This window comes from Lepidochelys kempii, chromosome 9, assembly GCF_965140285.1.
Source record: "Lepidochelys kempii isolate rLepKem1 chromosome 9, rLepKem1.hap1, whole genome shotgun sequence".
In the NCBI taxonomy this organism is placed as follows: Eukaryota; Metazoa; Chordata; order Testudines; family Cheloniidae; genus Lepidochelys; species Lepidochelys kempii.
The window spans coordinates 101978715-101990838 of NC_136388.1; the positions used below are offsets into that span (position 1 = coordinate 101978715).

General features: G+C 53.3%; 1 protein-coding gene across 4 annotated transcripts in view; it reads left to right on the forward strand.

The window, feature by feature from the left end:
* Nucleotides 1–2927: 2927 nt before the first annotated feature.
* Nucleotides 2928–12124, forward strand: part of DLG3 (discs large MAGUK scaffold protein 3) — a 180353-nt gene continuing 171156 nt past the window's right edge. For all 4 annotated transcript variants that reach the window (XM_073358605.2, XM_073358606.2, XM_073358607.2 and 1 more), the window contains exons 1-2: nt 2928–3317; nt 6407–6538. In XM_073358605.2, the coding sequence (XP_073214706.1) occupies nt 3302–3317; nt 6407–6538 (148 nt within the window). In that variant the 5' untranslated portion in view covers nt 2928–3301. The remainder of the gene's footprint in view (nt 3318–6406; nt 6539–12124) is intronic.

Consider the following 12124-nt stretch of genomic DNA (forward strand, 5'->3'; position numbering starts at 1 on the left):
AGTCCCAAAAGTCCAACGACCCAAAAGTCTCTGTCCCTGGTCAGGGCAGCCCCGGAGTTCAAAAGTTTATCTGCAGAGCTTTACCTCCCAACCTGGGTGGAGATTGGAGGGTGGGGGGGTTAAGGGGCACCTTACATGGTCCAAAGCTGATGGCCCCACCTCTCCATGGGGCTCCGCTCTGCCAGCCGCCCCATGGGCTGCTCTAGGCATCCAACAAACTGCTCTGCTCCACCAGCCGCTCTGCTCGCCATCCTGCAAACTGCTCCACCATAGATCTTCAGGCTCCCCCACTACTGAACACGACGCTCAGTGATTTCAGCTCTTAGTCAGTTCAGCTCTTTGGTGATTTCAGCTTGTAGTAGGGGAGCCTCAGTGCTGGGGCACCATTGGCCCAAAGTGAATTCAGCTCAGCAGCCTGGAACTAGACTCCGAATAGAATCAAAATTAGCTCTGACATTCCACCGTGGAGAGAGGAGGAAGTGCAATTAGCATGTGGGACCCATATCACCAAATATTAATACCTATCCCCAGCCTCTCTCAATTCAGAGTTTTGGAACCCATGTCCCTTGCCTAGCGAGTGCTACTTAGTTGATGGCGAGTCCCTCCATCATAACAAAAGGCCGAGTACAGTTCCACTGTCCTTGATTCACATAATTAGGATAATAACAATTTATTCTTCCTGCCCCAATAACAGAGACACTGGGGATCCCACAGTAGCCAAAGTGGCCATTTGGGCAGCTATGGCCTCATGCGAGGTGGGATGGGTGTGCCTATGCAAATGAGATCAGCCCCTGAAGTTCTTTTCCACAACTTGCCAGATGTGGTGGAGCTCATCCTGACTCTGCTTACATCAGCATGCGGAGTTGGGGCTGGAGCTGGGCCTTGGGCCTCTGCCTGAATCAACTGGCCTCTGGGAAGTGTGAGCACAAGAAGGGAAAGGAGGATTCCCCTGATAGCAAAATTTCTAGGGCCCCTGTCGAACTGCCCCCTTGCTCCAGGCATGGGAAGCTGGGTGACCTAGTAATAGCCCAGCTCCAGAGAAAATAGGTCTGAATTTAGCAGTGTGCAGAGGTACTGAGTGTGCACCTCAGAAGCTGAAGTTGTGAATGGGCTGGGCGCCAAAACACTTTCCAACCTGTGCAGGCAACTTTCCAGTTCGTCTGGGTTCGTGCTGTACTCCCTGTAAAATGCTCTCTCTGCACTGGGGAGGGTGCACAGGCCTAGGAGCTGGCTCTCATCCATCTCTTCTTGAGTGTATGAAGTTCTGATACCTTCTGTTTTCTATGTACTGCACCTTTCAATGTCTAAGCACCCTCTCTCTGGAGGAAGGTTGAGCAACCATCTTGTTCTCAGTTGCTGCAGCTTGGTACAGAGGAGAGGTGAACGCTATGAGGGACAGTGAGCAGAGGCAATAGTTGGGAGGGAGGGAACACACCTCCTTCCTAGATCCATCCTGGGCTCTCCTTCCTGCACCCCTAGGGCCACTGCCCAGGTCTGCTCTAAGAACCAGCATGCTTAGGAACCCCTGGCAGGCCTTGCTCTGCTGTACTCGAAGCTGCAGCTCTCGAATCCATTCCAGTCCAACTGCTGCCCTCCCCATAGCAGTGGGGTCCTGTATCTCAGCAGCCTAGCTTATGGAGTCTTATTGTCCCAGACTGCAGCCCTGCACTTTGGCAGCCCGCTCTCCCTGTGTGCCTCATGCTGGGCCACAGGCCTCCAGCTAAGAGTTGTGCTGATGGCACCCTTGAGTCTCCATCCCTGGCTTCCTGCTGTGCTGCCTTTTGAGTTCTCTCCATCCCCTTGAACTGAGTGTTAACCAGGCTGGATGTGGGAGATCATCACACTGTCCATCTTCCCCTCTCAGTTCTGCCTATAGATGCTGGAACTAGGGGCGCTGGGGGTTGGCCACATACCCTGGCTTGAAGTGGTTTCCATCATGTGCAGGGTTTACAGTTTGGTTCAATGGCTCTCAGCACCCACACTGCACACATTGTTCCAGCACCCCAGTTCTGCCCTCCCTTCACCCCTTGATCCTGACCCTCAGCCCTGGACTCCTCTGCCCAGAGCTCTGCCAGTGCCCCTCAGGCCTGACTCATGACCCCTTGTTATCCCAGCCGTGGGCTTCCCCTAGCTCTGCTAACGGCCCCCAACACGCACACACCCCCTTACCCTTAATTCCCAGGCCAGCTTGCACTAGTTGGGGTGAGGTCCAATTATGTGCCGTGGTTTTGGTGAAGTCCTGTTAGGGCAGAGGCCCCCAACCTGTGGGGCGCACTCCCCAGGAGGGCACAGAGGAATGTTAGGGGGGGAGCAGCTGGGGCCTGGGCAAGCCCCCACAGGGGGACGGGGTGGGAGTGCCACCCCACTCCGCTCCTGGCCTTGCCCCCAGCTCTTACCCCTGTCTGTGTCCCTCCCCTCGCAGAGCTGCAGCCCCACTCCCAGCCCTGGCTTGGGGGGCGGGGCATGGACAGGGGTAATGGGGGGGCACGAGGTAAAAAGTTTGGGGACCACAGCATGCGGGTGACCAGGGGGCAAGTGTGAAAAATTGTGACCCTTTTTTTCTGGGGGAGGGAGTTACAGGTGCCTGCGTATGCGACGCCCCTAATATTGGGGTGCCTGGTTCCCTAAGTCCCACGCCTGGCTGGACTGAGCCCCACCCCACTGGCTGCAGGGCCTGGCTTCCCTCTCCTCTGGCAGCGCCGGGGTTAATGCCCGGCCCAGCCCAGCACCCACTTTAGGGCAAGCCCTGAAGGGCTGAGAGAGGCCGGCCAGGCTGGGCCGTGCGGGGCCAGGCCTGGGGGGCAGCGCCCAGCAGTGGCTGCAGGCCCCCCTTCCCTGCAGGCCAGGGCCCCCGGGCAGCCAGGCAGGCCAGCCCTCGCTCCATGGCTGGGCCCGCCCCTGAGCCCAGCCCAGCCCCCTCCACTCCACTCCACACACAGCCCGGGGCGACAGCAGGGAGCCTCGGCTCACCACTGCCCTGGCAGGCAGCGTTGGCCTGTGCCCGGCCCGAGGGGCTCAGCTGGGGCTGCCCCGGGGCACGGTCCCAGCACTGGCCAGGCTGGGGGGCAGCCGGGGGGAGAGGGCCAGGTCCCAGGCAGCAGGAGCCTTTGCGGCTGGAGCTGGGGAAGGAGGCAGCCAGGTCCTGGTATCGCTTTCCCGTGGCAGGGCCAGGCCCGGGGGTCCCAGCTGCTAGCCCCCTCCAGGGACCGGCCCGTGGGGCTGACATGAGGGCAGGCTCCTGGGGCCACAAGCACTGGAGGAAACCGCTGCAAAGGGACCTGCAGCCCTGCCCAGAGGAGAGATGATCAGTAGGCAAGGTAAGGACTGGAGGCCCGAGCCCTGGCCAGCCCACTGGGGCGAGGGCAGGAGACACTGGCCCTGGGGGTGGCGAGGGGGGCGTAGAGCTGCCAAGGGCCCAGAGCTGCCTTGGCAAGACCCCAGGCCCAGAGAGAAGGAGCTCTGATTAGACACCTGGCTGCGGCTTTGAGACTTCAGAGCCAGGCGCAAGTAAAGCCGGTTTCCCAGCTGCCCCGGGCTGGGCAGAGCTGGCTCCTTGTCCCCAGGACCCAAGAGCCGTGCGGGGGCCCAGCGACACCTCTGAGTGAGGATGGGCTCTGGCTGCCGAGCGGCTTTGCCCGGAGCGAACCCCACTGGGCTCCCAGAGCGTGGGCGAGTTCGGGTCACTGGCAGGTAGGAAACCGGAGGAGCTGCCCTGACTGGGGCTGGCGTAGCTGAGCCCTGCCCTGGGGTGCTCTGCCCTGGGGAGCCTCTGCAATTCCTCCTGCACTACTTGCAAGAGCGACCCCCTCCCCCTCCTCCTGGCCCCCAGTTCCTAGCTCCGCCCCAGCACCAGCGCGGGCGCAAAAGCTCCCTGGCTGCCCCGAGCCCCTGCGTGGGGCTAGCGCCCAGGGGCCCGCCGGGCTGCCAGGCCGCGCCTGGCCGGAAAAGGCCCAGAGGCCGCCCTAGGCGTGTCAGCCAGGACACCTCGGCCAGCCAGCCGTGGCGAGGCGCAGGCTGCAGTGGCCCACCGTGCTTGGACAGCCTCCGCGCGAGCGAGGCCCAGAGACCCTGGGCACGAACTGGGCCACGGGCGCTGGCCCTGGCAGGGTCCTGCTGGTCTCAGGGTGCTGAGGGCCTGAGCAGGCAGCTGTGCCTGGGGGTCAGCTGTGTGCTCACCCCCCTGGGCTGTGCCCCTGCTGCAGGCGGGAGCTCAGGCCTTTAGCCCTTCAATAGCGGGCGGGAGGCACCAGGGCCCCGGGCTCAGCTCTTCCGGGTCACTACTGCATCCACCAGGCCTCATGGGGCTGTCGTGTGAATGTTTCCCTGGAGTCGTTTTGTCTGCCGTCTAAGGGGGAACACCCTCTTCCTCTTCCACTCTGGGGACACGGCCCTCCCCTCCTCCTGGGCTGGTGTGGTGAGAGCCCCCCCCCCACCAATTTAGGCTGCGTTCGTTTTTGATTGTACGTGACCGCATGGGAGCGAGGTCAAAGTGGGACCCAGTTGTCACGGAAGAAGGCGATTCTGGGGCAGTTGCAGAGGTTCTGTTTTGTGGGATGCATCCCTCCCCACCAGCACCCACGTGGTGCCCGTTTGCCTGTGCAGGGTTCAGTGCACTCTATCTGTCACGCCCAGACAGTACCGGAGCCCCTTTCCGTGTAGCCTCGCAGGGGAGGGATGTGACTCAGAGTCCCCTGGGCTCATGCGCTTTCCACAGCCAAAGCAGCGTGAGTTTTGGTTCTCTGTCCACTCAGGGGGCAGACAGCCTCGTCACACTGGCCCTCGCTGGCTCCGCTGGTGTTAGTCTCAGCAGCCAGGCCAGGGAGTGAACAGGCTACAAAGACTGACCCTCTGGCCGGGGAAGGGTGAGCTGGGCAGAGTGGTGTGCCCAGGCTGAACTGGTTCTGTAGGCGGAGGGGTTTTAGGTTCCAGGGCTGGCAGGAGCCTGGAATCCCTTGCAAACCCAATAAATCCAGCTGGCATCCCAGGAGATCTCAGCCTCTCACCGGCTCTGGGAGGGGAAGGACTCTGTTTGCATTAAGGCTTATTCATGCTTCAATGCTTCCTCTTTCCCTTCTGGGGCCTGCAATACACCAGTGTAGGAAGGTGACACAGACAAAACCACCTTCCTTTTCCCGCCAATAGGAGAATGGGGGTGGGGGTGTTTCTGTCTCCCCGCGGGATCGCATCCCTGCAGAAATCCCCAGGCCCAGAGAATGGGAGCAGGGACCCCAGGTGCCCCGAGTCTAGGCTCTCAGGGACACAGATCCCCTTGTTCTGTGCTCTGTCCCCTGCTGTGAGCACTGGATGCCTCAGGACTAGCAAGGCAGATCAACCCTTTTACATGAGTTCCTAGGTCCAGAGATGTGCCCGGACCTCCCCCCTCACCTCCTCCCCCACACAGAAGTCCTTTGTTTTTCCTGCTGCCTCCAAACAAAGGGAAACATTTGCTGACAGGGATGGGACCAGCCCAAGGTCTGTGAGAAACCTTCTTGTTTGTGTGAGATCCGTTGCCCTGCTAGGACAAGGGGCTGCTGCAGAACTACAGGAGCTGGCCTGCGTCGGGCTATAAAGCTGGGCTGATGGCGCAAGGAACTCGTCCAGAGAAACATTCAGCTCTCCAGATGGAAATGGATCAGGCCCCTGCTATCCCTGCCCTTGGCTCCCCCATGGCCACCTCTGCCTAAGTGCCTCAATCCCGTCAGGCAGCTCAGAGCAGGCTCGGCCTCTGTCTGCCAAAGACCTGCTTGGGGAGCAGGGGGATGTCCAAACCCAGCCCCGCTGAGAGCCAGCCATGGCTTGGGGGGAGCCAGCAGGCAACACCCATTGTGCATAACTGCCCTAGCTTGTGGCTGCTCTCCCCTGCCAGTGAGTGGCCTCACATGGAGAGTGAGTCCCAGGATGCAATGCAGCCAGACACATTCACCCCCCCCCACACTCCTGTGGAGACGTGGGGTCCCAGCATGCAGTGCAGGTAGGGGCACCCCCAGGATTGCCCCTGTCGGCCTTAGGGCCAGATGCTGAGGGTTGGGGTTGCAGTGTAATTCCAGTGTGTTTGGGTTAGGTGGGTACAGTCTGTCCAGTCTCTTACCTTCGGGCTCAAAGGAATCAGACCCACAGAACCACAGGTTCCATAATTTGTGCCTGGCTTCAGCAGCAACCCTTCGTCTTTCACTGCCTGGTAAATCAGCGGTGCAGGGTCTGGTCCACTGTCAGTGGTGTGCCTGAGGGCTCCCTGATGGCAGGGATTGAATCTGCTGGGTGGCAGACCCCTTCCTGGTGTGGGTCCGGAGAAGGGCCAGGGAGCAGTGATGTGTGGTGACGTGCTATTCTGTATTGTTGTGGGTGATGCGATGTGTTACATGATGGTCTGATGAAGTCTGAGGGCTCTCCTGTGCTGTCTCCCCAGACACTCAACGAGCCGTGGCGATTCTGACCAGGTACCAAACCACTCTGAGGGCTCCAGAGGAGCAGCAGTTGAAGGCCTCTATTGGAAAGGTCTCGCACATCTTCCGAAGTGACCTCTTTCAGGCCCTGCTGGGTAAGCACCTTCCACCTAGTGAGCTGACTGCTGGCTTTGCACTGAACAGCCACTCGGTGGCTGACACACATGCGTAACCTGCCCCTCTCAGGGTGAGGATGTTGGGGACCCGGGCTCTGATCTCCTAGTGTCTGCGGCAGGAGCCCAACTCCTCGGGGGAGTGAGTTCTAAGGAACTTTCTGCAGCTCATGTGTCACTGTCTGGGGCCGGCGAGCCCTGGAACCGCCCTTTGTCTGCAGGAGTCAGAGACCTGAGCTCAGTACCCTCCTAATGTGGCTGTACAGTGGCACAGAACGATTCCATTCAAGCATGTGAAAGAGCTCAAAGCTTCAGCACAGCTGGAGCTGTTAAGTGGCTTAACCTGTGAGACAGTAACGGTAATAGTGAAAGGCAAAGCAGGTCACGCACAGGTCCTGTGGACTACGATTCCCAGAATGCTCCTTTCACTGACTGGTCTTAACCTTCTAATTGATGCCTCGGTCTTTCTTTTTCACTGCCGATTTGTAGGGCAATGTGGATTTTTTCACCCCAGGATGCCCAGGGCAGTGCGTGTTAAGGGGCCTTGAAGTTTTATAAAGCACTCCTTGCAGTGTTCAAACATGATGGTGTCTATGGCCCAGCACCTATGGAGCATGTGATGGAGTTTTATGCACCTTTCCCTCCCAGCCCTGACACACAAAGCCTGCTTGTGTTGGCATCGCTTCTCTCTATTCTTATTATCATCCCTTGGGGAGAAGTAGGTTTTTCTCCACTTGCTTCCTATTGAAGATAATATTTCACAGGGTTGGGAAAGCAGCTCCCAATGCAGCCCTGACTTTCAGGAACTCCGAACCTGGAGTATTTGCAAGGAACGATACGATGTGTTGAGGGAAAAGAACTATACACAAGAAATGGCTATAATAGGCAGCCCCATCTTGCAGGTCAGAGGACTCAGAATGCCTTCCCCTTCCTTGGATCTCAGCGCGGCACCCCCCTGGCATTACATCAGTGCAGCTGGAGTCTTATCAGAAACTAGACAAATACAATGAGAGAAACTCCCACCGATATCCTGTTGAATTTTTACACACACCGACTTCTTACTTTCATGCCCCTTTCCTGTTCACTTCCAATGAATTTTCTAGCAAACAAATTAATGGCCAGGACTGTTCCTGCAAATTTTGAAGCAAATTTTAAATGATTACTACAGACTATTCACACAAACTAAATTCTGAGCTCATGACTGGCAGAAACCTGATTTTAACAGTAACCCTTGGGGTGCACAAACCCTACCATGTGACTTATGTGTCCAATGAACATTAACACAACTCCAATTCTGAATGCTCCAATGAGCCAGAGACCAAAAGGTATCTGCAGGAATTCGTTTGCTAATAAGCTAGAATAATAAATATGTGTGTGAGAACCACCGTCTGTTTGTGGGCATCTAACTTAAATTAACTTGGCCTCTCTCTAAGATACTTGTATGGCCCCTATCACCCTAGTACCTGAGCTCCTCGTGATCTTTAATGCATGTCCCCTCACACACCTGGTGAGGCAGGAACTGCTAGCCTCCCCATGGTACAGAGGAGAATGGAGGCACACAGAAGCTAAGTGATCTGCCTAAGCCGAGGTCATATATGAAGTCTGCGGGAGAGCAGGGAATTGAACTAGGGTTTCTTGAGACACAGCCTAACACTCTAATTCCTGGGGCCTTCCTCCTGTCTTCCTAAATGAATGACTATGAATGGTTAATGATGGTGCATGTGAAGCTGGTGAGGCAGGACGGGTATTTCTAGGACGCTGTCTCCTACCTCCTTTCCTGCTGTTTTCCGTGGAGATGGATGGACCCTCTGTTGGGCATGCCCAGGGACACACTGCTGCCTCATTCGCTCCCACTCCATGTGACTGCTTGGGCCCTGCAGGCACAGCATAGTCAGGTGCTTGTCAGCGCCCAGGTGCGGTGGCTCATGGGCTACTGTGTGGTGAGGATGTGGCTCCATTTGCTGAGTCATGTTGGCTCAGGCTATAGAGAAGAACAGGTGTTTTGAACAGAGAGAGAACACAGTGGCCAGTAATGTCTTTCCACCTCCCATTTCCAGGCCTGAGGAGTACACTTTGTTTGGATGGCATCTCTAACTGTATCCCACCAGACTGAAATCCAACCTGCCTATATTTCCGGGGTTCTCAAACTTCAGTGGACTGTGACCTCCTTCTGACAACAAAAATTACTACATGACCCCTGGACGGGGACTGAAGCCTGAGCCCACCCAAGCCCCTCCACCCCGGATGGGGGGGCCAAAGCCAGATGTGGGGCCTATAACCTGAAGCCCTCAGGATTCAGCCCTGGGCAGTGGGGCTTGGGCTTCAGCTTCGTCCTCAGCTCCAGGCCTGAGCAAGGCTAACACCAGGCCTGGCAATCCCATTAAAACAGGGTCGTGACCCACAGTTTGAGAACCACTGCTATAGATGATTCTCACCTCCTCCTTCAGAAGGGGCTAGGGAAATCGCTCCCTGCTGCTGTCTTTTCCTCTGATAAACTGATCCTCGTCAAGAGGCTTTCTGCTTGGGCAGGGATCTCTGCTAAGACTATTGTGGCTTGCTCAGTGGGGACACATGGTAGTTTTCTGGGCATTAAAAAGAAGAGTTAGCTGTTTGATACCACATGTATAACCATCTAAGAAGAGTGTTCTGTTTTCATAGACTCATAGATTCCAAGGCGAAAAGGGACCATTGTGATCATCTAGTCTGACCTACTGCATAACATAGGTCACAGAACTGTCCCGTAATAATTCTTAGAGCAGAGCTTTGAGAAAAATATCCAATCTTGGGGTAAAAATTGTCAGTGATGGAGAATCCACCATGATCTTTGGTAAATTGTTCCAATATTTAATTACTCTCACTGTTAAAAATTTGCACCTGATTTCCAGTCTGAATTTGTCTAGCTTCACCTTCCAGCCATTGGATCATACTATATCTTTTTCTGCTAGATTGAAGAGCCCATTATTAAATATTTGTTCCTAAGTAGGTACTTATAGACTGTAATCAAGTCACCCCTTAACCTTCTGTTTGTTAAGCTAAATAGATTGAGATCCTTGAGTATAGACTACACTATAAGGCATGTTTTCTAATTCTTTACTCACCCTTATGGCTCTTCTCTGAACTGTGGCCGATTTATCAACATCATTTTGAATTGTGGTCACCACACCTGGACACAGTATTCCAGCAGTGGTCGCACCAATGCCAAATACAGAGGTAAAATAACCTCTCTACCCCTGTTTATGCATCCCAGGATTGCATTAGCTCTTTTGGGCACAGCGTCACATGTTCAGCTGATTATCTACCATGACCCCGACATCTTGTTTTTCAGAGTCACTGCTTCCCAGGGTGGAGTCCCTCATCCTGTGAGTAGGGTCCACATCCTTTGTTCCTAGTTGTATACATTTACATTTTCTTATGATAAACAATCTGTTCCACCTTGTATTTGGCTGTGACACTCTGAGTACATTTCCCAGACCTAAAGAAGAGCTTTGTGTAGCTCGAAAGCTTGTCCCTCTCACCAACAGAAGTTGGTCCACACACCTTGTCCCCCTAATATCCTGGGACCAACACAGGTACAACACTGCATACAACAATATGGTAATTTTATATCGTTCTAGTTGGGTAATCAAAATGTTCTTTGGGGGGAGGGATAGCTCAGTGGTTTGAGCATTGGCCTGCTAAACCCAGGGTTGTGAGTTCAATCCTTGAGGGGGCCATTTGGGATCTGGAGCAAAAATTGGGGATTGGTCCTGCTTTGAGGAGGGGGTTGGACTAGATGACCTCCTGAGGTCCCTTCCAACCCTGATATTCTATGATTCTATGTTGTGTGGTACCAAGTCAAACACTTTAGAGAAGGCTAAGGACATTACATCAACACTATTACCTTTATCAACCAAACTAGTAATCTCATCAAAAAAAGATACCAGGTTAGTTTGGCAGGATCTATTTTCCATAAACCCATGCTAATTTGCATTAATTACATTACCCTCCCCTTTAATTCTTTATTCAGCAAGTCCCATATCAGCCACTCCATTCTCTTGCCCAGGATTGGTGTCAGGCTGGTAGGCCTATAATTGCCTGGGTCATCCCATCTGGCACCACATTCGCTTTCTTCCAGTCTATTCCAGTCTATTTCTTCCAGATAATTTTACTATTTCTGTCTAGAAATAGACCAACACCATTGTCAGATTCTTTTTGTTCATAATACATTTTTAAAAATTCTGAGTGTCCTTAACTGTGCTGCCCATAGATTTCTCCTTGTGTCCCTTTTGCTTTCCTTATCAATTTTCTTCCATTCCTAACACATGTCATTTATATTCATAACTATCAATTTCCCCCTTCTTTCATTTGTTAGTATTTTTTTTATAGCTGCATGCACTTCCCCTCCAAACCAGGTCTTTTTTTGAACCAGTACAGCCTTCTGCTTGATTGTGGCTTTTGAGGCATCTAGTAAGGTGTCCTTAAATTATTTCCAATTATCTTTCATATTTTTCTGAACAAATTCTTCCTCACGGCCAATTTGGCTCATAATTATTTTCAGCTTTGTGAAACTGGACCTTTAAACTGCCAAGTGTATATCTTACTCGTCTAAATTTTATTCTGCTTGCACATTATAAATGTGATCAAGTTATGATCACTTGTACCCAAGCTACCATTAATTTTAGTTCTGTATGGAGCCAGCAGTGGGAACAACAAATATATAATAATTTTGTGGATTACATAAAAATGAGGCCATTTAAAAATGTAACACCTTGGTAAAGGATTTTTTTAAAAAACAGAAATAATTTGACATCTTGAACCCAGAGGCTGCTCTGCTTTGTGTCGTACCAGATCAGGATAAATTCTGGGCAGGAACTAGTTATGATTGGCTCTTAAGATACAAAAATATAAAGACAATACCAGGGAACTATTTACAGCAGAAATAATCTTCAGTGAGACACAGGAGCTCCCTATCTGAACTCTTCCCCTTGGATTCCACCTGCCAGATGCCTAGAGACTCCAGACCTCAAGGGAAATGTGCAGCAATTCCAAAGTGTCTTTAGAGGTCTCTTAAAGGGATGTCTGATTCCCCAGTCCCTTGAAAAGAGAAGAAATGCCCCTACTCTGCTGTTCCCCCAGACCTCAGAGATGTGTCTCAGGCTTGTATGAAATCTTCTGAGTAAACTGTAAAAAGAAAAGGAGTACTTGTTTTCTTTTTGCGAATACAGACTAACACGGCTGTTACTCTGAAACCTGAGTAAACTGCGGTACAAGTGAGAGCTCAAAAGCATCCGGTTAGCTCTGACCAGGTGGTGAGAGCCTGGAGGATCCATCTATCCATTCTCAGAAAAACCTGTCATGGTAATTAATGCCAACCAGTTCTCTTTCAGGCATTTCTGAGATTCACCTCACCATATTACCTAGGCAGTTCGCATCTTTGTCACACATAGCTGCACCCAGAACCTGTTTCCCACACAGCAATCCAACAGAGGGTCTTCTCCTTAGTCTCTCCTCTCCTGCCCCACTAACTCCTTGCATTCTGCCCCTCTTTCCTTTTCTGCCAGGTTCCAGGAGCTCTGTCTTCCCTCCCTG